This window comes from Sapajus apella, unplaced genomic scaffold, assembly GCF_009761245.1.
Source record: "Sapajus apella isolate SASKATOON/1434 unplaced genomic scaffold, GSC_monkey_1.0 scaffold29, whole genome shotgun sequence".
NCBI classification, from domain to species: Eukaryota; Metazoa; Chordata; class Mammalia; order Primates; family Cebidae; genus Sapajus; species Sapajus apella.
In genome coordinates this window covers 13,745,374-13,770,436 of record NW_022436969.1, presented here as the reverse complement: position 1 = coordinate 13,770,436, position 25,063 = coordinate 13,745,374, and the positions used below count along the sequence as shown (strand labels likewise).

Genomic DNA, 25,063 nt, shown 5'->3' with positions numbered 1-25,063 from the left:
TTCAAGTGTTTTTTGGTTTTATTTTTTGTCCTAGAATAGAGGGAAATAATTTCTTTTTCTAGTAATAGAAACCAAATATATATCAAGAGTAAACTCTACCTCAATCTAGTATGTGTTTTATTTGCCAGTCTTTTGTTTTAAGTAGTCAAATCGGAGAAAAAAATGCTTTGTTTTTTAATTGAGACAGGTTCTCCCTTTATTGCTCAGACTGGAGTGAAGTGGTGCGATTATAGTTCGCTGTAACCTTGAACTTCTGAGCTCAACCAGTCCTTCTACCTCATAGGTGCTTGCCACCACACCCAGCTAGTTTTAAAATTTTTTCTGTAGAGTTGGGGTCTTGCTATGTTGCTCAGGCTGGTCTCAAATTCCTGGCCTCAAGCAACCCTCCCGCCTCAGTCTCCCAAAGTGCTGAGATTACAGGCATGAGCCACTGAGCCCAGCAAAAAATGTTAATTAATATAGTATTAGTATATTATAATTATACTGCATTAATGAATAACAGTATAATAATCCTTTTTTGGCAAAAACAATTCATTTTCTAAAATTTTGAAATCCAGAGTTTAAATCTTAGAATGAAACGCCTACATTTGATAGTAATTTTTTAGAATTTGATATTATAAGTAACATAGCCATTTTTAATATCTGAAATTTTTTTCTACTTTGTTTCATTGCTGACTAGCTGTCATGTCTGTGGTGATCTCTCTTACTCCTCCCATACTGAATATATTAAACTTTTATTTTAGTTCCAATAGAATACAGAATTCCTCCAATAAAACTAAACAACAAAAGATTGGAAGCAATAGTAGAAAAGTGTGTTAAACTCTACAAACCAGAGTATACTATATTTACAAAATTTTAAATCCCGAATAAATCAATAAATTTGAATAATTTGTCAGTGTCAAAATACTAGCTGGGAAGAGTTTTGTTATAAATGTTCTGAACTCTACTTTTGTATATCATTGATTCCCAAAGAAATTTAAGCTGATAAAAAATACCAGAATTTCTTTAAAAGAGACTCTTCCTGTCCTTTTTCTTTTCAGTTTCTTTTTTTTTTTTTTTTTTTTTTTTTTTTCCCCCTTGAGACGGAGTTTCACTCTTGTTACCCAGGCTGGAGTGCAATGGCGCGATCTCGGCTCACCGCAACCTCCGCCTCCTGGGTTCAAGCAATTCTCCTGCCTCACCCTCCTGAATAGCTGGGATTACAAGCACACGCCACCATGCCCAGCTGAATTTTTTTGTATTTTTTTAGTAGAGACGGGGTTTCACCATGTTGACCAGGATGGTCTCGATCTCTTGACCTCGTGATCCACCCGCCTCGGCCTCCCAAAGTGCTGGGATTACAGGTGTGAGCCACTGCGCCCGGCCGTTTCAGTCTCTTAAAGGTTATTTGTCCTTCTCTTCCCTAGGGAAATAAACTGAGAATTTTTACTTTTCTACTGCTTGATTTCAGGAATATTAAAAACATTATAAACAGGCTGGGTGTGGTGGCTCATGCCTGTAATCCCAGGACTTTGGGAGGCCGAGGCAGGCAGATCACCTGAGGTCAGGAGTTCGAGATCAGCTTGGCCAACACGGGAAACTCCATCTCTACTAAAAATACATACAGCATTTACATTACACAAGGAATTATAAGTAATCTAGAGACGACTTAAAATATACAGGAGTGTGGCTCACCCACCACCAAAGCGTAATCCCGCCACTTTGGGAGGCTGAGGCGGGCAAATCATCTGAAGTCAGGAGTTCAAGACCAGCTTGGCCAACATGGTGAAACCCTATCTCTACTAAAAATACAAAAATTAGCCGAGTGTGGTGGCAGGCTAATTATTCAGGAGAGTGAGTCAGGAGAATCGCTCAAACCCAGGAGTTAGAGGTTACAGTGAGCTGAGATCACACCACTGCCCTCCAGTCTGGTTGACAGAGCAAGACTCCCTCTCAAAAAAATATATATATCAATTCCTTTAAAAGTTTTTTCTTATATATAGTAAAATGTGTAGGTGGGCAAGAAACATGTATTCTTTTGAGAAAAACTTGAAATACTTACATATCTTAAGTTTTATTAGGATTAGCCTTGTAATGCTCCCAGAAGTGCTTTGTTCCTGAAAATATTTTTATCAACTAAAACCCTTTCAAGATCTACCGAAAAGAGCATTGAAGTAATGTTTTTGCCTTAAAGTTTTGTTGACCTGTGTCCTTTGTTAAACACAATAAAGCAAAGTTTAGAATTTCTGAACAACTGCAGCTTGGGAAGTTAAATTTCTAAAACATATGCCAAGTTCTCTACTAAGTTTTACGAGAATCATTATTCTAAAGGAATTTGTGAATGAATGTAATCTAATGCATTGCAGAAGTACTAGTACATACCTTGCTTTTCCAGATGGTGTGAAAGGCTGTATCCACCAAATCTGTGTACTGATTTGGTTGACAGATACAAATGGCTGCCAGCCTATCTCTTAGCCAGCATCCTGCTGGCTTGGTAAGCAGGCATGTCACAACACCTGTAAGCTAGGGCCTTGCAAACATTTTCAGGTGCTTGATGGTTTGCTTTTTCTTTAGGTGTTACCATTGAATAATAGATGCTGCCACCTGGAGGAGCTCTTCCCCTGAAATTTCCTTAAAATAGAATCTGCTTAAATAATACAGCCAACAGAAATTAGGACTTAAAAAAAACAAAATGTAAGCATTTGTGAAAATTCAGGTTGTATTCTGCAATAAGCACTGAGCTAAAAAGGTAGACAGACTGGGCCCATTATAGATTGTAGAACAGTAACCTCTTCATTACCCAGGGTGTTGGTTTCCTAATTTGTAAAGTGAGAGAACCGAAGGGGCCTTTACAAGGCCCCTTGCAGCTCAGCATCTAGACTCTAACATTATTTGAGGGAAGCTGTTTATGGTCATTACAACATATGAAACAACGTATTCAAAATCTAAGAGAGAAAGAATAGGAAGTCAGTTGCTTTTGCAGTTGTGAGAGCTAGGAGTTACATGGTGGTGTTGCGGAATTTGCAGCTTTCCTGTAGCATAATCTCAGCTCCTACCACTTAGAAAAGAAATTATTTTTCCAGAGATGATAAATACATAAAATAGGTTTTTCTTTTGTTTTGACAAATGGCATTATGTTTAAAGTCTTTAATTTTCAAGAATTTTATTGATAACAGAATTAAAGCTAATTGAGGCTCCTTGAAGGTGGCAGATGAAAGAGGTGATCATTCTTTAAAGCAGATTGTTTTGCACAGCTGGAAGAAACTCATTTCTGAAAATTGGAGAATTTTAAACCATACAGGACTTTGTTTGAACTATACCTAGTGAGTTTCCCTCCCCTCCTGAAGTGGGCTTTGGGCTTAAATATAAAATGGAAGCTTTGTTTGTTCTTCCAGAGGATGGATATATGTCTGTGGGTGTGAGAGAGAGATTAAAAACATTATACCTCAGCATATGTAGCCTTTTGGAGGGAAGAAACTCATAATTGGATGGTGTTCTAGCATAATCTTGAGTGCAAATATATAAAACATGCCACTGATGGAAATATTTCAATACCCAGCAGTAGCAAAAGTGGAGGCTCAAGATCAAACCATCAGAAAGGAATCTCAACTTTTAATCCACTAAAGCAGACTGACTTAAAAAGTGGTATGTGGGAGCCAAATCCGGGGAGCCTAAAACTTTTCGCAGATAGCATCTACTGCTCTGATGATCTGCATGCTTCATCTCCTGATCAGTAACTGGCTTCTAGAGAACCCTCCATGTTCTTTTAGGGTGAGTGCAGTTACTCAGGGTGACATGGATCTTACAGATGCTCCCTTTCTTTTCTGTCCTTCATTTCTGACACATAACACAGAAAGAAGCATTGCAGGGTGCCATTTGTTTTATGAATGCCAACTGAGATCCTTAGCCACACTGAAATTCATTGACTAGTACTGTGCTAAGGTTGCCAATAGACATTGTTAACAGAGTTAGTGATCTTTGGCCATGGGGTTTAGCAACCCCATTTATCTATTACATACTACCAATTAAATAGTTTAAAATTCATGTTGCACCTATAATTTATCCCACATAAATAATTCAGGCTATTTATTTTAGCATCAATTGATTTTTTTTCCTCACTAAAAAAAATGAGGTCTAATTTACATAGAGCAATATTCACAGATCTAAGTATGCAGTTCAGTGCATTTTGGCAGTCATATACATTCCTGTAACCTCTATAGCTTTTGAATTGGAAAAATGTTAGGCTTAGAAAATGATGCAGAATTTGAAGATGTGATGTTGTAGCACATCTGTGAGGCCTGGAGTGCTCTGTCCATGCTGGCTGTAAACCTCAACCTCTGAGTCCCCAGCCCTGACTGAAAGTCACTGTTTACTTCTTTTGCTCAGTTCTGATGTATTAGCACTCCTATGTTTACAAACAGAATCAGTGCTTGTGCTGTTTTCTTCACATTCTACTATGTACACTTCACTATATCCTCGTGTCTGGAGCTTAGTTTGTTACTTTGTCATGGTTTGCCTTGCTGGTCCCTGTTCTAAGGCATACGTGCCATTTTGCAAGTTCCTAACGGGTTTTTAGAATTCCTGTTGTAATAAAGTAATCTTAGGACTGAAAGTGATCTCAACAATAAGAAACCTTTTCTGTCACTGTAGTGGGCCTAGACTGATGGGCTGTATTTTTGTCAGGATATGACCAAAAAAGACCATCTCATGTCTTCCTGGGGCTGTGAATTCAGGTGGTACCTGATTGTGCTTTCAATATTTTACTAAATCCCATTTGCTCTGCTGAATTCCTCTTGGCGTTCCTTTTATACTGCAGTGAAACATGTTCCAAAAGTAAAATATTTGTAATGTAAAAATTTTAGTTAGAAATGTGTGTGGCTTTTACATTGTTCTTTTCAGCTACTTTCACATATGGATAGTGATGGGTCAAGCTGCTGTGTCCTTTCATATTGGGCAAATAAGGACCATTCACAAACCTCCAATTTTCCCTTTCTCAAGGGGAAATTTGCCTTTTGATATTCCTTTATTGAGAAATACTTTTTTTTAGATGTCTTTCTCAGGCATATGTTTTCTTCCCTTGAATGAGTGGTGTGCCAGACTAGGGCCCTGGAGAAGAGGATCAGAGTTAGGAAAACCTTAAATTAAAAGATGAAGTTATGTGGAAAACTATTACATGTCAGAGTTAGTGGTAAATAAGAGTATGTTAAATTAAGATATAAAGGAAGAAAAGTAATGTTAAAAAATAACCTGGTTTTCTGTCCCTGTTTTTAGTTCAACAAACTAAGTGATATGGATATTCTCATTTACATTTACTATCTGTTCTATTCAAATATTGAATTTTCTGTGAGAAGCCTTTAAATTTGTATAATGTGGCGCTTTATGCTTTAGAGAGTTTTTTTTTCTTTTGTACTTTTCTTTTTACTTTTTCAGAGATTTCAACATGCTGCACCACATAAATCTGACATTGACTCTGAAGTAGACAGGATAAGTGATAAATTTCCAGCTAAAGATGAAAATGGGGGCCCATAGTGATTCTGAGGGATGTTCTTAAGGTTATATGATATGCAAGTTAATTATAGTAACTCTGCAAATTTAAGAAACCAATTGGTAAATTAATTAAAACCTTATTAGCATTAGTGCAACCCCCTACCCAGGGTTCGTGTATGAATCTTAAAAGCATTTGTCATTTTTGTATAATCTTTCTCACATCTCTGCATCATGTAGATTCCAAATAAAGAAAATGTTCTCAGATAATCCTTGGGGCCAAACAAAGAAGAAAATTAGTCCTGAGGTTTTAAGAGGTTGGACTATTTTTAAACTTTTGAGCCATAGATCTTGTCTTCAGCTAATATTCATACATTTTCAAATTTATTCCATAGAAAGGGGAAAGCAGTGGAAAGAATAAGGGCCTGTTTTGAATCCAACTACTTACTAGCTTTTTGACTTTAAGTAGGTTACTAAATTTCTCTGGATCCTTGATTACTTAATACCTACAATGGAATATTACCTCATTTCGTAAGGACTGAATGAAATAGACATAAAGCCTTTATTTTCTTTTAGCCTTTGGATCACCCCTAAGGGATGGAAGACAGAAATTTTTATCACATTTTTCTTCTGTCCTCCCCCCTATTTATTACACATGTGAATAGTGATTGTGGTGTTTCATAGTGAGGTATATCCCCCTTCTCTTTCATATTTTTTAAAGAGAGTTAGTAATCATTTGCCCCTCTTCATTTTTATTGTTTGTGCAGTGTCAGTAGGTTTGGGGGTATTTTAAAGCTGACAAGAGTGTCATTGTTCCTGCCTTTCTTTGGTTTCTCCTTTCACAGAGGATCTTCAAATGCTTCCTTGAAAGAAGACTATAAAGAGCCTTTGCTCTTCCATTCTGGAGATCACTACCCCTTATCTGACGGAGATTGGTCCCCTTTAGAGACGTAAATATCTTTGAAATTTCTTGGTTTCTTAAAGGAAAGAGGAAGGAGGATATATTCATTAGCTTTTCTGTTACTTTGTAGTAATGATAGTTCCCATTTCTCTCACACAGCCAAGGAACTCAGTGTTTACTTTTAACATAAATATGAATCTTTTCTCACAATAATTTGTTTCTAAATTTTATTTCTTTCTTTCCCTCTTTCTTTCCCTCTTTCTTTTCTTTTCTTTTCTTTCTTTTCTTTTCTTTTCTTTCTTTTCTTTTCTTTTCTTTCTTTCTTTCCCGCTTTCCTTCCTTCCTTCCTTCCTTCTCTTTTCTTTTCTTTTTCTCCTTCCTTCCTTCCCTCCCTCCCTCCCTCCCTCCCTTCCTTCCCTCCCTCCCTCCCTCCCTTCCTTCCCTCCCTCCCTCCCTCCTTCCCCTCCCTCCCTCCTCCCTCCCTCCCTCCTTCTTTCTTTCACCTACAGCACCCAGTATTCCCAGGCGGTCTCCCATCCAAGTACTAACCAGGACCGACTTGTTTCTAAATTTGATCTAACTTAATGTTGGCCAACTGTAGATCTGTGTAATCAGCATGGAATTTAGCTGTCTACAGTTCTTTTTTTTTTTCTTTTTCTTTTTAGTAGAGAAAAGGTCTCACTCTGTTGCCCAGGCTGGAGTGCAGTGGCACGCTCATAGCTCACTGCAGCCTTAAACTCCTGGGCTCGAGTGATCCTCCCGCCTCAGCCTCCTGCCTAACTGGGACTACAGGCATGTACCACTGTGCTCAGCTAATTTTTAAATTTTTTGTAGAGACAGAGTCTCGCTGTTTTGCCCAGGCCATTCTTGAACTCCTGGCCTCAGGTGATCCTCTCACCTTGGCCTCCCAAAGCACTGGGATTACAGACGTGACATTGTGCCCACTCATCTATAATTCTTAAATTCTAATCTTTCAGTGTCAACTACTGGCTGTCAGTGAAAATATAGTGAAAAAAAGTATAGTCATAACTTTATCCTGCAATCAAATCCTCGGGTGTTAGTTACATTAATTTGCCTGCTTTTCCTTTCCTACAAAATTATCTTTTTTTTCTGATTGATTTCTTGTGAAAAGCAAATGAGATTATGAATATACAGTGTTTACAAAGGACCTGGGAAGTCCTCATAAATACTAGTTGGCATCATTTTTATTATTCTTAAAGAACTCAAGTGGAAGAAATAAATGATGTTCTCTTTCATGGAGTTATTATATATGCAGGATAAAGTCAATATATTCAAATTTGTTTCTTTTAATCTGTCAGGCTCAGCAAGACTGAAGGTTTCCTGACTTTTAAGTCATCATGTTTCTTTGTTCTGTTTGCAGCACCTATCCCCAGGCAGTGTGTCCTAAGAGTGATTCAGAGCTGGAAGTGAAACCCGCTGAGAGCCTGCTCAGATCAGAGTCTCATATGGAGTGGACGTGGGGTGGATTCCCAGAGTCCACCAAGGTACTGGAGTTTACTTGCCTGTGGAAAGTATCTGATTAGACAAGTGAAGAATCCCTCCACCCATAAGTAAAGGAGACAATTTCTGACTGAGCTTTCATGAATGTAAATGATAGTACCCTCATGTCATAAAAGTAAATTCAAAGTTAACATTTCTGGTAACATTTGGACCATGTATTTGCAGCTGAAGGAATTCAGTAGTATTTTGTTTATATTTCTATTTACTGAATAATAACATTGATTGTTAATTATTATAAGGAAATTTTAAAAGGTACCTTAAACTAAAATTTTCACACTGATTTTTTTTTTTTCTTCTGGAGGCAGGGTCTTGCTCTGTCACCCAGGCTGGAGAGCAGTGGTACAACCACAACTCACTTCAGCCTCAAGCTCCTGGGCTCAGGTGATTCTGCCACACCAGATTTTCAAGTAGCTGAGACAGCACATGTGTGCCACCACACCCAGTTAATTTTTCAGTTTTAATTTTTTTGTAGAGACAGAGTCTCACTGTATCAGCCTACCCTGATTTCAAACTCCTGGGCTCAAGGGATCCTCCTGCCTCGGCCTCCCAGAGTGCTGGGATTACATGCATGAGCCACCATCCTAGCCAGCACTGAAATTTTAAACAGGAAATTGTTAAACCTTTTTTGCCAGCTCATAATGAAGAAGAAAGAACTGGGAAGATAAGTTTCTTGAGAGAGAAAATGTTTAGATCATCTGCTGAATTTAGGTTTTTTAAATACACATTTTGCTTATATTTGTGATTGAATTTAGACTTGCCACTTTTACACTGTTTTAACAAAGCCTTCCTGTGGTCCAAGGAGGGCTAAATTTTTATTTAGTTTTCGCCCTCAAAATGAATATTCTCTACTACTGAAAATTGTCCATTTCCTCAGTCTTCTCCAGTATAACTCTTAACAGTAGAACATTTATATATATACCTTTTTTTTTTTTTTTTTTTTTTGAGATGGAGTCTTGCTCTGTCACCAGGCTGAGATGCAGTGGTGCCATCTTGGCTCACTGCAACCTCCATCTCCTGGGTTTGAGCAGTTATCTTGCCTCAGCCTCCTGAGTAGCTGATATTACAGGCGCCTGCTACCATGCCCGGCTAATTTTGGTATTTTTAATAGAGACAGGGTTTCATCCTGTTGGCCAGGCTGGTCTCAAACCCCTGACCTTAAGTGGTCTGCCCACCTTGGCCTCCCAAAGTACTGGGTTTATAGGCATGAGCCATTGTGCCCAGCCAGAACATTTATATGTAACTTTTATAAGTATCATGATATTGAACAAAAGACAATTATTAGTTTTCCACACTTTATTATGGAATATTTGCATGTACAAAGTAATATTTTAAATGAATGTGTTAAGTTAAAAATAAAATGAACACATTTGCCAGCTTAGGAAATAGATTATAACAAATACCCTGAAAGTAGTTTAATTTTTAAACAATTTACCTTTTTTAGGTCAGCAAAAGAGAACGATCTGACCATCATCCTAGGACAGCTACAATTACACCATCAGAAAATACCCATTTTCGGGTAATTCCCAGTGAGGACAACCTCATAAGTGAAGTTGAGAAGGATGCTTCCATGGAAGACACTGTCTGTACTATAGTGAAGCCCAAACCCAGAGCCCTGGGTACACAGATGAGCGACCCAACGTCTGTGGCAGAGCTTCTTGAACCTCCTCTTGAAAGTCCTCAGATTTCATCTATGTTAGATGCAGACCACCTTCCCAACCCAGCCTCAGTGGAGGCACCCTCAGAATGCAAACCGGCAGCTAAAGTGGACTCGCCGTCAAAGAAGAAAGGTAATCATTTATTTAATTTGGCACCAGGTGCTCTCAAATTAGATGGTAAATTATTTCAGTGTTCCAAGTAACATGTGATAGCTGCCTCTGTATTTTTACTCCCCAGTCAGAACCCATCACACACTTTCTTTTTTTGTTTTGAGATGGAGTTTCGAATTGACACCCAAGCTAGAGTGCAATGGCGTGATCTTGGCTCACTGCAACCTCCGCCTCCCGGGTTCAAGCAGTTCTCCTGCCTCAGCCGCCTGAGTAACTGGGATTACAGGCACACGCCACCCATGCGTGGCTGATTTTTGTATTTTTAGTAGAGATGGGGTTCCACTATGTTAGCCAAACTGGTCTCAAACTTCTGACCTCGGGTGATCTGCCTGCGTCGGCCTCCCAAAATGCTAGGATTACAGGCATAAGCCACCATACCCAGCCCCATCACACACTTTTTACAATTATTTTCCATGGCATCCCCCTGGAAAGTCCAGTTGGAGCAGGGCTTGACTTGTGCACTCCTGTCTCCTGACTGTTCCTACTCAGTGGGTTCTTGAGAAGCATTTATTAAGAAAATGAATGAATGGTAAGCAATTGATGAGTAAAATTAACCACTTTATTGATTAGGTATGTCAGTAAAGTGAAGTAGAATCTGAAAAAATTGGAGAAAAAATGTTTTCACTTGAAACATCTGCTTAGTTGAGGCTAAATTATGTAGGTTTTTTAGCAATGATACCGGATAAAAGTAAATACATAATAATGAGTATGTGCTCTCTTTCATTGATTATTTCCCTCAAAAATGGGTAGAAGGCTAGGTGCAGTGGCTCACACCTGTAATTCCAGCACTTTGGGAAGCTGAGGCAGGCAGATTACTTGAGCTCAGGATTTTGAGACCAGCCTGGGCAACATGGTGAAACCTGTCTCTATCAAACATACAAAAACTTAGCCTGGAATGGTGGTGTTCATCTGTGGTCCCAACTACATGGGAGGCTGAGATGGATCACTTGAGCCGCGGGGGCAGAGGTTGCAGTGAGCCAAGATCACGCCACTGCATTCCAGCCTGGGTGACAGAGTGAGACGCTGTCGCAAATAATAATAATAATAATAATAATAATAATAATAATAAATTTTTTTTAATTACCTTTAAGAAATTATTCTAGCTGCCTGAACCCAGGGAGGGCAAAATTGCAGTGAGCTGTGATTGTACCACTGTACTCTAACCTGGGTAACAGAATGAGACCTTGTCTGAAAAAAAAAAAAAAAAAAAAAAAGAGGTAGAGAAAACATTTAACTCTTGGTTCAACAGTTCTTCCTCACTTTTGGTACACAAGTTTAATAAATCAGAACATCCTTACTATTTGAAAATACAAAGTCAACCATTGACACTTGGTACAGTAAGAGTCAGAACACACATACTCTGAACACTGGCCTTGGATCACATTTTTAGGAAAGTGTGAAACCTTCCCTAAGATTACCCAACATCTTATATAGCCAATTACCTACTTCACATTTAAAAAAAAATTCTAGCACCAAAAATTAGGTAATCATAAACCAATTTAATATATATTCACTACAGGTATGGACCTTCAAGGTCACTAAGAAATAATTTATCTAAAATAAAAGAATGTGACTATTGAAGGTGTTGGCGGTCAGATCCAACCATCCAGCTAATGGTGACTTAACTTGGCACCCGCTCTTCCACCAAAGGCCTGCAGCCGTTTGTTCTGCTCCAAGATATGTTAAGGGGAGAAATCCAGTTCTTCTAGGATGAATGCTTTGTTTTTGGAAATCATGACCCCTGTTCTTAGCACACAGTTGAGGAGCTGACTAGAGACAGGAACCCTGAGTGGTTTCTACTCTTCTTTTGGTCTCATTCTTTTTCCCCTCCACTTTTTATTATACATTTTTGCACCCCCCTTCTTCTCAACCTTTCTTTCCCTACATCTCTCCACTCACACACGTAGTGTTTTATTAATAAAACATTTGAAAACAAATCACAGGCACGACAGTTCACTCTTAGATATGCCAGGGTATACCTTCTAAAAATGTGAACATTCTCTGCATAGCCACATACTATTGTCATCTTGAAGAATTCATGTTTACATTTCACTAATTGTACCAAGAATATTTTTTTTAGCTGGCTTGTTTCCCAAGCCAAAATCCCATCAAGGTTCACATATTGCATTTGATTTTTAAGTTTCTTTTAATCGGTCTTTTTTATTTTAGAACTCTCTCTCATAGATCGATACATACCCTCATATTCTACACCCACGATAGTAACCTTTTAAAGAGCTTAGCCAGTGTCTTCTAGGCTCTCTCATGTTCTGGATGTGTCTGATTTTTTTTTTTTTTGAAGGTGGCATTCCTGTATTTTCTTAACTGAGAGTTAGCTCTAGAACATATTTCCCAGTAGAAATGGAATATGAATCACATGTGTAATTTTGGATTTTCTCATTGCCACTTTTAAAAAAGTAAAATAAAGTGAAATTAAGTTCAGTAATGTATTTCATCCAAGCCAATAAATCTAAAATATTATAATTTAATATGTAATCAATATAAAATTACGAATGAAGTGTCCTAAGGTAGTGTGTTTATGCATTTTAAACATATTTTGTGTACCTCACCTTAGCAGTTTAAATGCTCAGTAGCCACATGTGGTCACTAGAGTGGGCATTATGAGTCTAGAAGCTTAAAGTTATTGTTTGAATTGAAGATTACTTTATTGCATAAATGGGGTACTCATATTGTATCTCGTGATGACCACTAATAGTAATGCTCAATGTGATTATTTTTTAAGATGTTATCTGCCACATCTATCCATTGTGAAGTATTTTTTGTCCTTTTGTAGTTAGGAGGTAATACAGGCTGGACACTTGGGCACCATGTGAATATCCTGTGCCCAGACGACCTTTCCTTCATGGTTTTAGAGTAACACCCTCATTCCCAATGCAGGTGGTTGCCTTAAGTTTGGTCATGTTTGTTCTTACCTATAAATATAAAAATGACTTTATCATTAAAATATAAATTATTTAGGGGCTAGTATTAATTAACAGCAAATGAGAGAATGAGTAAAATCGAAGTATATGTATGGAGCACTGAACTTCTCTTCTATTGGCATGGGTGGTTGAGAACCAACCTGTTTGCTTAGGTATATGACACCTTTAAAATTAAAATCCTGTTTAAATCCTGCTTGTCAGTCTTACTGTTTGCACACCTGTGTGTGTGTTGCAGAGTTGTAAATGAAGAATAACTAAATTCTTACCTCTGATTTTTTTTTTTAATAGGTGTTCACAAAAGAAGCCAACACCAGGGACCTGATGATATTTACCTTGATGATTTAAAGGCTCTAGAACCTGAGGTTGCAGCTCTTTATTTCCCTAAAAGGTAAAGTGATCCTTGTTTATTGAAAGACAGCTCTGAAATAGTCTAGTTATTTCTAGAGTAAAACATTTCATCTCCGGAGAAAGGTACAAGATGATGGTGTCCTTTAGCTAAATCTGATGATGGCTTCAGGTTTTAGAAAATTCAGAAATAGTGCATGTGTTCTTTCAGTGTAGTGACTTGAAATTAATAATTACTTATGAAGACATTCTCAATACAATGAGGAGATACTAGTTAAGCCTACATAAGGGTATATGGCTTCTGATTAGCATTTTCTGTAGTGATTAATACAAACTCAGCATGCTTGGGAAGATTTTTTTAGCATTTGTTTTATTATGTGTTTTAAAAGAAACACATCTTTATTTGAAAATGTTTTCCAAAGAATGCTTTCACTCCATTGGAATCTGAGATCCTGAGTCTTTTCTGAACTTGGGTCTGGGTTTGGTGAGGCACTGCTGCAGTGGCCCGTGTTGCCCACATCCTCTGCAGCTCCCTAGCTGCCACACAGCCTACCTCACTGTCCCGCACGATTTTTCCTTTGAATTAATTCATATATGAACCTCAAATATGATACACTTAGACTACCTTCCTAAGTTCATTTCTACTCTTTTTTTTTTTTTTTTTTTTTTTTTTTTTTTTTTTTTTTTGAGACGGAGTTTCACTCTTGTTACCCAGGCTGGAGTGCAATGGCGCGATCTCGGCTCACCGCAACCTCCGCCTCCTGGGTTCAGGCAATTCTCCTGCCTCAGCCTCCCGAGTAGCTGGGACTACAGGCATGCACCACCATGCCCAGCTAATTTTTGTATTTTTGGTAGAGACGGGGTTTCACTATGTTGACCAGGACGGTCTCGATTCCTTGACCTCGTGATCCACCCGCCTCGGCCTCCCAAAGTGCTGGGATTATAGGCGTGAGCCACCGCGCCCGGCCTCATTTCTACTCTTAAGGAAATTCTGTTATACTGCTACTCTGGTTACCAGAAAAAAAGAAAACTTTTCTCTATAGAAAGTATGACTCAAATATACTGAGCCATTGGTACACATAATTAAACACTTGTAAATGAATTATTGAAAATATATTTTGTAGCCGGGCGCGGTGGCTCACGCCTGTAATCCCAGCACTTTGGGAGGCCGAGGCGGGTGGATCACGAGGTCAAGAGATCGAGACCATCCTGGTCAACATGGTGAAACCCCGTCTCTACTAAAACTACTACAAAAAATTAGCTGGGCATGGTGGTGCGTGCCTGTAATCCCATCTACTCAGGAGGCTGAGGCAGGAGAATTGCCTGAACCCAGGAGGCGGAGGTTGCGGTGAGCCGAGATCGCGCCATTGCACTCCAGCCTGGGTAACAAGAGCGAAACTCCGTCTCGGAAAAAAAAAAAAAAAAAAAAAAATATATATATTTTGTTTTTTTTTTTATTTAGAATAGAAAGATGGGATTGACATAAAGATATTTAAGTTTTTTACAGGTATTTTGGGAAAGTTCTTAAAACTCCTTTCTAGTTCTGTGCCCTAAACTTACCTAAACATATCTACTTCATTTGAAGTAATAGCTGGATTTTTTTAAGGTGAAAAAACTGAAACTGCGTCTTTTTATTTTTAACAGTAGGAAAGTTCACATATAAGCTGTCTTAGAATTATTACTTTTTCCCCACATTTCCCAGTCCCTAATTTTTTATTTATGTTGATACTCCTTAGGTTTATGTCTTAGTTTCTCTTTTAAAAAATAAGGAGGGTAATTAAGGCGATGATATCTTATTCCACTCTACTGTAATTTAACTGTTCACAGTTACTGTCCATGCACTAAGTAAGCTTCTTACCTCATGAACTATTTCTTGAGACATTTCATAAATATTTAAAGATAGTGAATGAGACTCTTGTAATCCATGTAAGCATCAGTCGTGTCATGATCCTTATCTTCATTACTAAATTTACAACATTTGTAATAGTAGCTAAACTTTAAAGCACACATTTAGGTATTTGGTGGCATCCTGAGTCAGATGGCATCCCCATGTGTGTAGATGTTGTTCCTAGTTGGGGTAACACTAGCTGCTATAGTGGTGGAACTCCTGATCTTGTTGGCCTGCCACAATGGAAGTTTGTTCCTTGCCCCTGTGAGAACATTCTGTGTTCGTGTTTGGGGAGAGGCCTTGCCCACAGGGATTCAGGAACACAGGCTCCTTTCACCTTGAGGCTCTCCCATCCCCATAGGGTCTCAGGGTCCAGGGCTTGCAGACAGCAGAGAAAGGAAGGAGCATCATATAGGAGAGGGTCCCTGGGGAAGGGCACCATGTACCCCTCCCATCCACATTCACGGCTTGGTCATGTGCTCATATGGCCACATCTAACTGCAAGGAGGTCTCGCCATGTGCCCCGGAGAAAGAGGACACAGGTATGGTGAACATAGAAGGGTTGACCTTGCCCCTCACCCCCAGCATAACAACAGTTCTGCTGCCTTTCTGTTTCCAATGAGAACATTCTGTCAGTCCAGTTAATCTCAATTTTGTGGATATGAGTGTGCATTCCTGTTAAGAGAAAAAAAGTCTGAAAACCTGAATTTTTTGTTGATTCAAATGAGAAACAGCTTTTGAAACAGTTTTCTAGTTATGACGTATCTGTAGTCTGCCGCCATCTACTGCTCAAAGATGAGATTTATTTGAAAGAGCTGATAAACTGCTGGGTCATGTGTTTTTAAATCAAACATGAAAAATACTGGCTTTTTGAATAAAATAAGTGAATTCGAAAATATTCAGCCTCTCAAATGTGACATTAAATACCTATTCAAAGGGTATAGGGTAGTAAGCATTGGTGACTATGAGATGTAAGATGCCGTGCCAAGCCAGACGCAGTGGCTCACGCCTGTAATCCCAGCTCTTTGGGAGGCCAAGGATCGAGACCATCCTGGCCAATATGGTGAAACCCTGTCTCTACTAAAAATACAAAAATTAGCTGGGCGTGGTGGCACGCGCCTGTGGTCCCAGCTACTCGGGAGGCTGAAGCGGAAGAATCGCTTGAACCCAGGAGGTGGAGGTTGCAGGGAGCCGAGATTACGCCACTGCACTCTAGCCTGGCAACAGAGCAAGACTCTGTCTAAAAACAAAAAAAGATGCTGTGCCATTTGTGATTGTTCTCACTCAGGTTTATACTTGATGACATAAGGTTTCCCTTGATCAACTTCTGAAACCTGGCTTCTGTGCCTTATCTTGAAAAATGTAAATATCAGTCTTCTTATCTTTGGCTCCTGGAAGAACAGTTATATTCAGTTTATTTCTCAATACATTTCTTTTTCTAGGTGTGTCTTGCCCCCTGAGACTTTGCTCCTTTAATTTCTGCTTCCTTCTTTGTGAGGTAATAAGTGGTCTTAGAAAAGCTTTGGTTTTTAAAGAATATAGCCTTGGACTACAGTAATTTTCTACAGGGTGTATAAAGTGCCGCCGCTTTTTTTAGGATGTTAGAATCAAACGTTTCTGAACATCACATTTTCTTAATTACCCTGTCATTTTCATCATGGAAATGTAAATAAATGCTTATAACTGTTTTACTCCTTTAATTAAAATCAGAAACACCACAGTTGAAATGTTTACATTATTATGAATAACTGGTGTATTTACTGTAGTCACACTTCATTTCTCACTAACACTATATTAGGTTATCTTTAATGTCATTTATGATACGATTCTAATCCCTACCTAAGAAAAGTTATGCCTGATTGTAGGTCCATCTATTCTTTTTAGGGGATGTGTTATTTGGTTTGAGCCCCCAGAGAACCATACAGTAAACTTGGAATTCAAGGAGTTGCAATAAAGCAGATCTTTTTCCCCATCCCCTGCCCGCAGTGAATCAGAGCCCGGATCCAGGCAGTGGCCTGAGTGTGACACGCTCTCTGGCTCCCAGTCCCCACAGTCTGTGGGAAGTGCAGCTGCAGATAGTGGTACTGAGTGCCTCTCGGATTCTGCCATGGACTTGCCTGACGTCACCCTCTCCCTTTGCGGGGGCCTCAGTGAAAATGGAGAAATTTCAAAAGGTATGCTGGGTGTCCTGTCTTCATTTCAGAGAGCAGCCTGGTCATCACTTGATTAAAACTTGCCATGTAGCCATTTCAGGATATTTAAATTCTTTAGTGATCTTGTTTGGGAAAAAGGAATCCTTCTATAATGTCAGACACTTAGACGCTCATTTAATGTCTTCATTGACGCCTCTTTATGGGGGTGGCTTTGAGGTAGTGTGCTCTTAAAGGCTCTAATTTCAAGTTAAGAGGTTGGGATTATCAGGCTGCCCTGTTGCCACCAGGGTAGGTTGATCACACTGCACCAGTTTTCCCATCTGTAAAGTTACTGAAACATTTGTGGGACTGGGTCCCAGCTGCCCTTCTGGAAAGCATTAGTCCTTAGACATGAATATAGAAACCTGAAGTTGCAGAAAATTGATTGTCCACTGAGTAAATGGTCTTTCTGGCAAAAAGTAGGAGGACTACTTTCTGTATAAGGCTGGAGGGTGGCCCATGAAAGTAAAGCTTGCTCAAGAATCGAGAGGGAGCTTAGTGGAGGTGTCAGGAAGCCTGTAGGCAGGGCTGAGCACTATGTGTATCTGTCCTCAGTTCCTCAGCCCCCCTTTTTTTAACCTTCCTTTTTAAACTGAACTCTTCTTAGTATTTCCTAGTTTCGCCTGTGACCCCCATTTGATTTTCCTCTAAGGAAAGATTTTCTTTTCGTGACTAGTGTTACCTTTTGTCTTCCCTCTCCCTTAGAGGAACTGAAAGTGTGATGTGGCGGACTGCATGCCCAGAGGCTCAGGACCATGTGTTCTGAAGTCTTTCTTTTTGCCGGTCACAGGAAGCTCATGCCTCTTTCTTCTCTTCTCAAATTTTCATTATTTGTTTCCTTTATATTTTGCAAGAAATTTAAAGTGTGTTATGGCCAATGGTTTATTCTAGGGACAAAGCTAAATAGATCACATTCTTTTTGTAATTCTCTTAAATGTTCGGTTTAAAAAATTATATGGGAGGGAATGACAAATACACATTTTATGTAAAATATAAAAGTCACACCTTTGTTTTAAAAATTGGTAACTTATTCTGGTAGAGTTTACTGGAAGAGGCAGAAATGGCAAGTAAAAGTAAATAATACACACATCACCTGGAGAAACAATCCAAGTGAGCAATTTCTGTTAGCCTAGATCTAGGAGACAACAGGTTTAGGAACAGGGAACAAAAATTCATGGGAAGCCCTCATTTACTCTGCAAGAACTTGGGATTCATTCAGCAGACTTTGAGCCAAATTCTAGGTGTTTTTGTGTTTTTTTGTTTTAATTCTCCAAGCAATTGTAAGATAAGTGTTTTGGTTTTTTGTTTGTTTTTTTTAAGACAGTGTCTCGCTCTGTCAGCCAGGCTGGAGTGCAGTGGCACCATCTCAGCTCACTACAACCTCCGCCTCCTGGGTTCAAGAGATTCTCATGCCTGTCTCAGCCTTCCAAGTAGTTGGAATTACTGGTGTGCACCATTACACCTGGCTAATTCTTGTATTTTTAGTAGAGATGGGGTTTCGCTGTACTGGCCAGGCTTGTCTCTTAACTCCTGACCTCAAGTGATCAGCCTACATTGGCCTCCCAAAGTGTTGGAATTACAGGTGTGAGCCACCGTCCCTGGCCCAAGCAATTTTAAGATATGTTTTGATGTAGACCCCTATGAATATTGCCCAGTTTGTGCTGTTACCTGCCAATAAAGTTTCTTCCTCTGAGAATGGAACTTACAGTTTTCATTTGCATGTGTCTTTGTCTGTCTCTGTCTCTGTGTCTGTCTTCCCTCCCTCTCTAGCCACATCTGTATGTGTTTTTTTTAAAGTATCTGGCCTGTCCCTTTTTACTAGTTTGTTTGTTTTCATTGGGAGACAGTGGAAAAGGAGAATAGAAAAGAAGTGTTCTTGCCTGTAATCCCAGCACTGTGGGAGGGTGAGGTGGGTGGATCACCTGAGGTCAGGAGTTCGAGACCAGCCTGGCCAATATAGTGAAACCCCATCTCTATTAAAAATACAAAAAAAAAAAATTAACTGGGCATGGTGGTGGGCACCTGTAACGCCAGTTACCCGGGAGGCTGGGGCAGAAGAATCGCTTGAACCCCAGAGGCGGAGGTTGTATTGAGCTGAGATTGTGCCATTGCACTCCAGCCTAGGCAACAAGAGTGAAATTCCGTCTAAAAAAAAAGAAAGAAAGAAAAGAAGTGTTATTTTTGTCCTGGGGAGGGAAAAAGGCATCTGACATTTTGCTTTTGGTGGATATTCAAATATTAATTTTTTTAAGATGATTTAGCCTACAGTCTCTGCAATGCAGAGAGTATTGTAATAATCTCATATAGGAATTTATGTAATCTAACCAAATTGATTATTATTTTACGTTGCAGAAAAATTCATGGAGCATATCATTACTTATCACGAATTTGCAGAAAACCCTGGACTTATAGACAATCCTAACCTTGTAATAAGGATATATAATCGGTAAATACTCCTGCTTTTATCATTGTTAAATACTCTTGCAATTTTTTTTTACAAGTGCTATTTTTAACTGTTAAAGTTTTCCTTTTTATAAAACTTGTCATCTCATATAAATTACCTAATGGGCAATGACTTTGAAGTGAAAGTAAAGCTTCAATTTTATTTTTAAATGAAGCATTGAAATGTTATTCTGTTTGATAGATTTTATGGCTTCTCTGTTCAGAGTTGTGCTTGAAACAAAGGTTATTCATGTGACAAAAAATTTAGCTGATCGTCTTTATTGAAAAGAATAAGCAATTTTATATATCACTTCTCTCCTCTCTCCCTTCCCGATTCCCTCTCCCTCTCGCTTGCTGTCTTTCACTGTGTAATGGTTTTGCACAATTTTTGTTTCTCACAGTTACTATAACTGGGCTTTGGCAGCTCCCATGATCCTTAGCTTGCAAGTATTCCAGAAGAGCTTGCCTAAGGTGAGGCGATCCACCATCTGCTGCCTTTCCGAAAGCATCCACAGTGTCTAGTACTTAGACAAATCCATATGTGCATATTTCTGAACTGGGTACTATTCAGAGTTTTATGTGAGCTTAATATTCATATAAAAGATCAAAGTCATATGTACCCACTAAAAATATCTCATGCCTAAACTCTAGGAAATTAGCTGGGCTGCCACTTCTTTATTTCATTTTTATTAGATATAAATGCTAGTTTCTGATAGTCTGTAAAAAGTTGAGCGGTTTTACTAATCATAAATTAAATATCATTATGAATGAAAAAAACTTTTTCTCCTGTTAATATGGGAAGAAGCAGCAAGAAGAAGGTGATGTAGCCAAGAGAAGCTTGATATCAGTGTGGTTAGGGCAGATTATGGCTAACATACCTATTATATACAAACTCACAAATTTGTTTTTAATCTGTCCACCAAGAAGACATCATCAGCCTAGTTGGTCCTCTTAACTCCTGAGAACCACGTTTTCCAAAGATAGAGAAATGAGATTTGTCCACCTGTCAGCCCCTAAGATCCTATGTGAGCAGACTGCCTAAACCAGGCCACAGAGCTGTCACGAAGCCATGCAGCCATGAAAGCAGGACAGGGTCTGTCTCTCAGAGGTGTTAAAAACACTAGAGGAGTCTGGGAGGGGTGGAGAGAGTATTGCTCACGTTCTCACATTCCATAGTAAGGCCCCGTCCTGCAGGTTAGCATAGAAGGTAGGTGCTGTGTGGCCAACAGATTGCCCAGACTAACCCAGGTTGGTTGTTTCCAGGCCACAGTTGAGTCCTGGGTCAAAGATAAGATGCCAAAGAAATCTGGTCGCTGGTGGTTTTGGCGAAAGAGAGAAAGCATGACCAAACAGGTAACAACCTAGAAGTCACTGTTTCCATGGTCGGAAATAAATGAAACTTTCATTTATTCAAAAAACCTTTTTTGTTAGGCACAGGAGTGTGGACTATATAGTGCTGTTTTACCATATAGCAGTTCCCATTTTTGAGCACTTACTACGTACAGGTGCTGTGCCAAGTGATTTGTGTACATTACCCCTGGTCCTTTACTATAGCTCAGCACTAGAGATGTTTGAGTTGCCATTTCACAGGTAAGGAAACTTGGGTGCTTCACGAAGTCACGTAACTAGTGAGAGAGAAAGCTGGGGCTAGACCCTGAGTCTGACTCCAGATCTTGTGCTCTTTCCACTGCACTGCATTACCTATCAGATAGGAGCAGAAGGTTATCATCCCCCTGCACAGCTCCAGATGCAAATAACCAGAATCTGCCACCAGGCCTCCATGTAGGTTCATTCAGAGAATCATACTAAACCAGCAGCAGAGCAAGTCTTTTTTCCCTCAGCACCTTCTGAAAAAGAGGGTTCAGGGAGTTTCACCTGTTTTTCAAATATCAGAAAGGAAATCACGCCTGAACCAAGTTCATTTCCATGTCAGCATGGGGGCTGCCTTTCAGTCCCTTCTGCATGAGCTGAGTTACTCCTAGGAGGAGAAGGAAGCTGGGGACCTAACAAGTTTGCGTCGTTTGTATTTGTTTTGTGACTTGAAATGGTGGTCTTAAAATGTTTTACTTCTGGGTCTTTAGGGGGAGTGATTTGCATAGAAGCACATGACTTCTGTCTTACGTTTCTAATTCTTTGGCTCAGAATAGAGATAGTCTGGTTTTTGTGCATTTTTAAGTTATGGGTTCAGAAAGCAGTTGTGTTCTTTCCTAGAGAGAGCTTCTGCTAATGAATTTGGCTTATCCGTAGGGAAAAAATTGCACTTTGCCATTATCATCTCGCTATTACAGCTGCCAGAATCCAAGGAGGGAAAATCTGAGGCACCGCCAGCCAGTGACCTGCCGTCCAGCGCCAAGGAGCCAGCCAGTGCCAGGTGGGCACCCTGTTCTCTGCCCAGCTCACAGCACTTGGGCCCTCCTAGCAGGGCCATTATTTCTTAGTTGACCTTGGCAGCTTGTTTAGTTCTTGGGAACATCTTCTACAGATATGACATGATGTGATATGGTTGTGCCACTCAGCAGGTTACAACTGCTTTCTAAAAGCTATCACCAGCTTAGAGAAATAAATGCACTCATCTCTGCTTCCTAAATACCCTGCCTCCTCATGGAGCTGTGGCATTGGTGTATGGGAAGGGGTTCTGAGGAATGTTTTAGCCATGTTGTCCCTGGTGCCCCTGCTCCCCTTGCATCCCATCGGAGCCCAAGGGAGACATATGCCAAAGGGAGACAAAAAAATAATCTGAAGGTTGGTTTGGGTGGATTTCATTTCCTGGAAGAAACAGCATTCTTTGGACAGTTTGAGCAGCTGTGAGAGGAGTTGCTCAAGATACACCCTGTTCCTGCTTCTGCCTGTTCATCTCCCCAAGCGCCTGCCTGTTTCATTTAGTATCTAAGACTGAGGGTTTATTTTCTTCCTCTTTACCACTTCCTATCCTGTTTGTTTTAAGGGGTGTCTAAAATTTTTCTTACTAGTTTTTGTTTTTTTCTAGAGAGAGAGTCACTCTATCACTCAGGCTGGGGTGCAGTGGTACAATCATAGCTCCTCAGCTCATGCGATCCTCCTGCCTCAGCCTCCTGAGTAGCTGGGACTACAGGATACTATGCCTGGCTAATTTTTAAATTTGTATTTTGTAGAGACAGGGTCTTGCTATGTTGTCCAGGCTGGTCTCAAACTCCTGGGCTCAAGCAATCTTCCTGCCTCAGCCTCCCAACTAGTTAGGACTACAGGCAAGTGTTACTACCCCTGGCTAATTTTTAAATTTTTTGTAGAGACGGGGTCTCCCTATGTTGTTTAGGCTGGTCTCAAACTCCTGGGCTCAAGCTGTCCTTCTACCTTGGCCTCCCAAAGTATTGAGATGACAGATGTGAGGCACTGCACCCAGCCCCTAGTTTTGTTAAATCATTGTGAACAATTATGTTTTCTTTAATTTGTACCTTTTGAAACGTACATATCCTTTTCAAGAAGAGTTAGTAGACCTAGCATTCACTGGGCATAGCAGGAAATAGCAGGTCATAGTCAGAAAGTAAGTGCTTGCCAATTATAAAAGTGGCCTTATAACAATATGAATTTGAGGCGTAAAGAGCTGTGGCTATGGGAAAATGGCAGAAGGGATAACTCTACCCATTCCTAGAAAAGATTTAGGATATTTTTATTTTCTTGATCCTAAATGAAATGCTCTCATCAATAAAACGCCCTTCTTCCTCTTCCTGTAATTGGGTTGATGTTGAATAGGCCGGCCGAGAATGACTCCTCGAGTGATGAGGGGTCACAGGAGCTGGAAGAATCCGTCAAAGTGGACCCCATTCCCACAGAGCCCCTGAGCCATGGCAGCACGACTTCATATAAGAAGTCTCTCCGCCTCTCCTCAGACCAGATCGTGAGTCTTGCATGATCCCTGTAGGACTTATTTTAGTAATGGTTTAATTTGATGCACATCCTCTTCTGTCCACCTGTCCCCAGCTGCATACACACTACATGTCATGGTCGTGTCAATGCCTACCCACAGTGGAACCATGACTCCCACCCCCAGGAGCCATCAGGCCCACCTGGGAAACCTGTGGCTTGGGTCCTGCCACCCACCCCAGACTTCCTTCCTCCATCTCTGAGAGTTAGTTGTGTACAGCTAACCCAGCGCTGGGCCAGGTACTGTCTCTTAGGAGCCACAGCAATAAAGAAATGATATTTATTTATTTATTTTTTTGAAACGGAGTTTCGCTCTTGTTACCCACGCTGGAGTGCAGTGGCACAATCTCAGCTCACTGCAACCTCCGCCTCCTTGGTTCAAGCAATTCTCCTGCCTCAGCCTCCCGAGTAGCTGGGGCTACAGGCGCACGCCACCATGCCCATCTAATTTTTGTATTTTTAGTAGAGATGGGGTTTCACCATGTTGACCAGGATGGTCTCGATCTCTTGACCTCGTGATCCACCCGCCTCGACCTCCCAAAGTGCTGGGATTATAGGCGTGAGCCACGGCGCCAGGCCTAAGAAATGATATTTTAGACACAATTTCTCCTCTCTTGTTTATTTCCCACCCTGACTTTGACCCATTTTCAGTATGAAAAGGTCTTGCTGGGACCAGAGCAGGCTATGGCTAAAGCAGTGATTCTCAGGTGTGGTAGAAGAGTAGTAGACGAAGAGTAGTAGACCTTTTGCTTTGTGGGGGTTCAGCGAAGTCCCTGGAACCCTAAAACACTGTTGAGTCAGTGGCTCCCTCAGCGTTGTTAGCTGTGCTGGGCACAGGGTGGCCTGTTTGACACCCTGGAGAGCATCCTGCCTCTTGCTGGGATTCCAAGACACCAGTTGTTCTGTAATTTTTTTAATTGTTTCAAACTATATGTTTCCAGCTGATTTTCTTTATTCTTACGCTTTTTAAAAAGGCAAAACTGAAGCTCCATGATGGCCCAAATGATGTTGTGTTTAGTATTACAACCCAGTATCAAGGCACCTGTCGCTGTGCAGGAACCATTTACCTGTGGAACTGGAATGACAAGATCATCATTTCTGATATTGATGGGACAATTACCAAGTAAGCTCCATCCTTTGGGCGGGTGGCAGGGAGCAACCCCGTATTCAGGGAGGGGCACGCAGTGTATGGTGGGGAGTTCCTCACTTGGGGCTGGCAGCCGTCAGCAAAGGCACTTTAAAGCCATATGCCCTGAGGCATCTCCAATATAGTTCACATGGGGTCATTTTCTGCATGGAGGAGATTGGGGGGGGGTAGACATAATAAATGTCAAAAATCACTTTTGGAAAGATTTAGTTATTTGGTTTCAATTCTGTTATGAAAACAAGCCCCTTGACATTAAAGTAGAAGAAAAGAGAATGCGTGGTGGTCAGTTACCTCCGAACACACACATGTGGCGCTCTGGAGACTCCACTTTCAGAAGCACCTCAGTGGGTACATTTGCAGGGACTCCTTGCAGTTGCCTGAAGCTGTGATGAAATCCACTTTCATGAGTGTCCCGTCACCAATTATTTATTGGCAACTGATAGTCAACCAAATAGGAATACATGTTTGATTCCTGATAACTTTTCCTGTGTCTACCGTC

General features: G+C 40.2%; 1 protein-coding gene across 3 annotated transcripts in view; it reads left to right on the top strand.

Annotated features, from left to right (window-relative positions):
• LPIN2 (lipin 2) overlaps positions 1 to 25,063 on the top strand; it is a 93,419-nt gene that overhangs the window by 61,853 nt on the left and 6,503 nt on the right. For 2 of the 3 annotated variants that reach the window (XM_032293275.1, XM_032293273.1), the window contains exons 5-15: positions 6,309 to 6,413; positions 7,746 to 7,869; positions 9,327 to 9,672; positions 12,939 to 13,038; positions 16,870 to 17,057; positions 19,428 to 19,521; positions 19,919 to 19,988; positions 20,781 to 20,870; positions 21,806 to 21,888; positions 23,247 to 23,391; positions 24,392 to 24,540. In XM_032293275.1, the coding sequence (XP_032149166.1) occupies positions 6,309 to 6,413; positions 7,746 to 7,869; positions 9,327 to 9,672; positions 12,939 to 13,038; positions 16,870 to 17,057; positions 19,428 to 19,521; positions 19,919 to 19,988; positions 20,781 to 20,870; positions 21,806 to 21,888; positions 23,247 to 23,391; positions 24,392 to 24,540 (1,494 nt within the window). The remainder of the gene's footprint in view (positions 1 to 6,308; positions 6,414 to 7,745; positions 7,870 to 9,326; positions 9,673 to 12,938; positions 13,039 to 16,869; positions 17,058 to 19,427; positions 19,522 to 19,918; positions 19,989 to 20,780; positions 20,871 to 21,805; positions 21,889 to 23,246; positions 23,392 to 24,391; positions 24,541 to 25,063) is intronic. The other variant, XM_032293274.1, reaches the window with a different exon arrangement.